The sequence below is a fragment of the Brassica napus genome, chromosome A5 (assembly GCF_020379485.1).
Source record: "Brassica napus cultivar Da-Ae chromosome A5, Da-Ae, whole genome shotgun sequence".
Classification (NCBI taxonomy): Eukaryota; Viridiplantae; Streptophyta; class Magnoliopsida; order Brassicales; family Brassicaceae; genus Brassica; species Brassica napus.
In genome coordinates this window covers 16,219,771-16,222,491 of record NC_063438.1, presented here as the reverse complement: position 1 = coordinate 16,222,491, position 2,721 = coordinate 16,219,771, and the positions used below count along the sequence as shown (strand labels likewise).

Genomic DNA, 2,721 nt, shown 5'->3' with positions numbered 1-2,721 from the left:
TCGACGAGAGGAAGCACAATCGATCGATGCACATCCAGTGCTGTCGATCGACACCATGAGATGCCTCGAGAAATGAAGATTAATATCGATCAATGTACACAAGTACCATCGATTGATGTCGAGACATTGGACATGCGACATTTTGGAACCAGCGGACTTAAAGCCCAAGGCCAAGCCAAATTATGAAAATGCCCTGACGAGTTTTGAACCTAGTAGATTATATACTGCCTAAATGTTTTGACGGTAGAGAGAGCTTTTTGTTACTGTTTTACTTTGAGAGAGAAAGAGACTTTTGGAGAGAAGATCACTTGTGATTGGAACTCCTTGTTTTCAATTATTTTCATCTATACTATGAATTTCCATTTCTTCATTGTCATGAATTGCTTTGCTATGTCTGAGTAGTTCATTTATTAGATACAGGGTTCAGATAGGTTTGTGGGATTAGCCCCAAACTATAGATCTTCCTTGTTGTGATATTCATGATAGATTTGTATTCATTGCTTGTTTTAGCCTTGCTAACTAGAACTTGATCATAGGATTGTATACTCAAGCACCATTGTTATCCCATCCTGACATCTATCTATCATATTAGGACTGCTAGAGAGGGCTAACCGCCAATTTAGTATCTTAATAGGGCATATCATACTCGCGCATAGGCCTGACTAGAACCCGTCGATCGATGTCCTCAACTGACTATCGGTCGACGTAGGTAAAGGTGTATCGGTCGATGTCCCTATAGGACCATCGATCGAAACTTTCTCGTTGTCAACATACTAACCGTTGAGACACGAGATCTAGCTTGTTAACCAGTGAAACATGCGACAGCTGATCACTGAGTTAAGCAGTTGAGCTCTAACATATCATGCATGCAACAAATAGGCATCTATAGATATTATAATCTCCAACACGTGAGTAGTGGCCCTGCATCTAATATCATTTCCAATCAAGTTATATTTACTATTTACTTCGCTAGTTACTATTATTTCATTTAAACATTTACAACTCTTAGAATTAATAAACACTAGGATGAGAGTAACACTCCTTAGGGTAATTTGAGTGGTATCACTTGACCTCGCCGCTGAACCCGATGAGTGGAGTTACTTTGCGCGTCAGGGTATTCTCCTCTAACCCTAGGTCTTGGTACGCTGTCAGGAAGATGATATTGCTGGAGGACCTGTTGTCTACTAGTATTCTTTTCACCAAACAGTCCGCTACGGTGAGAGAGAAAACTAGAGCGTCATGGTGGGGAGCTAATATCTTCTCTTGCTCCTTGGCTGTGAAGCTTATCTCGTCGGTACCTAGAAGTAGGGTTTTAGGTTGAGCAGTCTCCAGGCCGTGTTTAGCATTACGGGTGCTCTTCTTTGCAGCTGCATGACTCACGCCACTTACTTCAGAGCCTCCTGAGATGACATGAATCACCCGGTCCTGGCGAGGTGGTGAGCTTGATGCGTCTCCTTTGGATTTTCCTGATGCTTCTTTGCTAAGATGAGCCTTGGCTTTCTCTGAAAGGAATTCTTGGAGATGTCCCTTTTGGAGCATTTTGTTGACCTTGATCTTCAGGGCGACGCAGTCTTCAGTTTTGTGGCTGTGATCGCGATGGAAGTTGCACCAGAGTCTCGGGTTCCGGAATGAGTCAGGTGCTTTCATCTTTGGGGGCCATTTGACCTGTTGGCCCATCTGACTCAGCGTGTTGACCAGCACTAGTGTGGATATTGAGAGATGGGAGATATCAGTCCAGGTAAACACATACATCCCCTCTTCTTTTTCTAATGGCCGGTATTGGAACCTGCCCCGGTTCCTGCTTCCGGAGTCCTTGGATCCCTTTTGGGAGGATCTTTCTTCTCGGTCTCCCCGGTCTGATCGGGTGGACCTCTGATCCTGTTTGGGTTGAGACTTGGCGCGGCTAGCGACGTCCTCTTCCACTTCACCTGTGCCCACGCTCGGGATAGCACATCCTCCATGGTTTTGCAAGGGTACATGGTTAGCTCTTTGTAGAGCCCTCCGTCTGGAAGTAGGCCTCTCTTGAAGGCAGAGATTGCGGTAGGGATGCTGCATTCAGGGACTGCTACCTTCTCTTGATTGAAACAGGCTATGCAGTCCCGCAGGGGTTCTACTCGATGCTGGAGGATCTCGTAGAGACCATCTGAAGTCTTCTCCAGGCTCCTGCTACTCGCGAATTATTCTACGAACTTGTTGCTCAGACCGGCAAAGGAAGAGATGGAGCTGGTAGGGAGATTGCTATACCATTTCAAGGCGGGTCCAATTAGAGTGGATTCAAACCCTTTACACATGGTAGCTTCACGGGGCTCCTTGGGGAGCGCAACCGCTAGCATCCTCTGTTTATATTTGTACATCTTGATGCTAGGGAAGGAGAATTTCCGAGGCATCTCGACTGAGGCGATCTCCTCTGCGAAGGGAGTATCTGGGTACGAGTCGGGGTTGCTCCTCCGGATTGGAGGAGCTACTCCTGGTAGACGTTCCACCATGGATTGCATGGCGTCGAACCTCTTGGAAAACATCTGCCTCCAGATAGGCGGTTATGGAAGACTCGGCTGCTGTCTTGTCGGGTTCTTTTTTCTCGGGTTCAGGTTCGGAATCACTTTCCTCTAGGTCGTGGATCTGGTGATCCTCGGTCCCTTCTCATGTTGCCCCGGCCGCTCCGGATGCAGGAGTCGCGTTAGTGGTGCCTTCTCCGGTGTTGAGAGTGCTCAGGCTTCCTAT

At 46.9% G+C, this 2,721-nt stretch overlaps 1 protein-coding gene across 1 annotated transcript; it reads right to left on the bottom strand.

Annotated features, from left to right (window-relative positions):
• Positions 1-1,062: 1,062 nt before the first annotated feature.
• Positions 1,063-2,486, bottom strand: LOC106448156. Its single transcript, XM_013890080.2, has 3 exons — positions 2,245-2,486; positions 1,787-2,163; positions 1,063-1,700 (listed from the first exon to the last, which is right to left on the bottom strand). The coding sequence occupies exons 1-3, from the start codon at positions 2,484-2,486 to the stop codon at positions 1,063-1,065; spliced, it is 1,257 nt and encodes a 418-aa protein (XP_013745534.2).
• Positions 2,487-2,721: the final 235 nt, after the last annotated feature.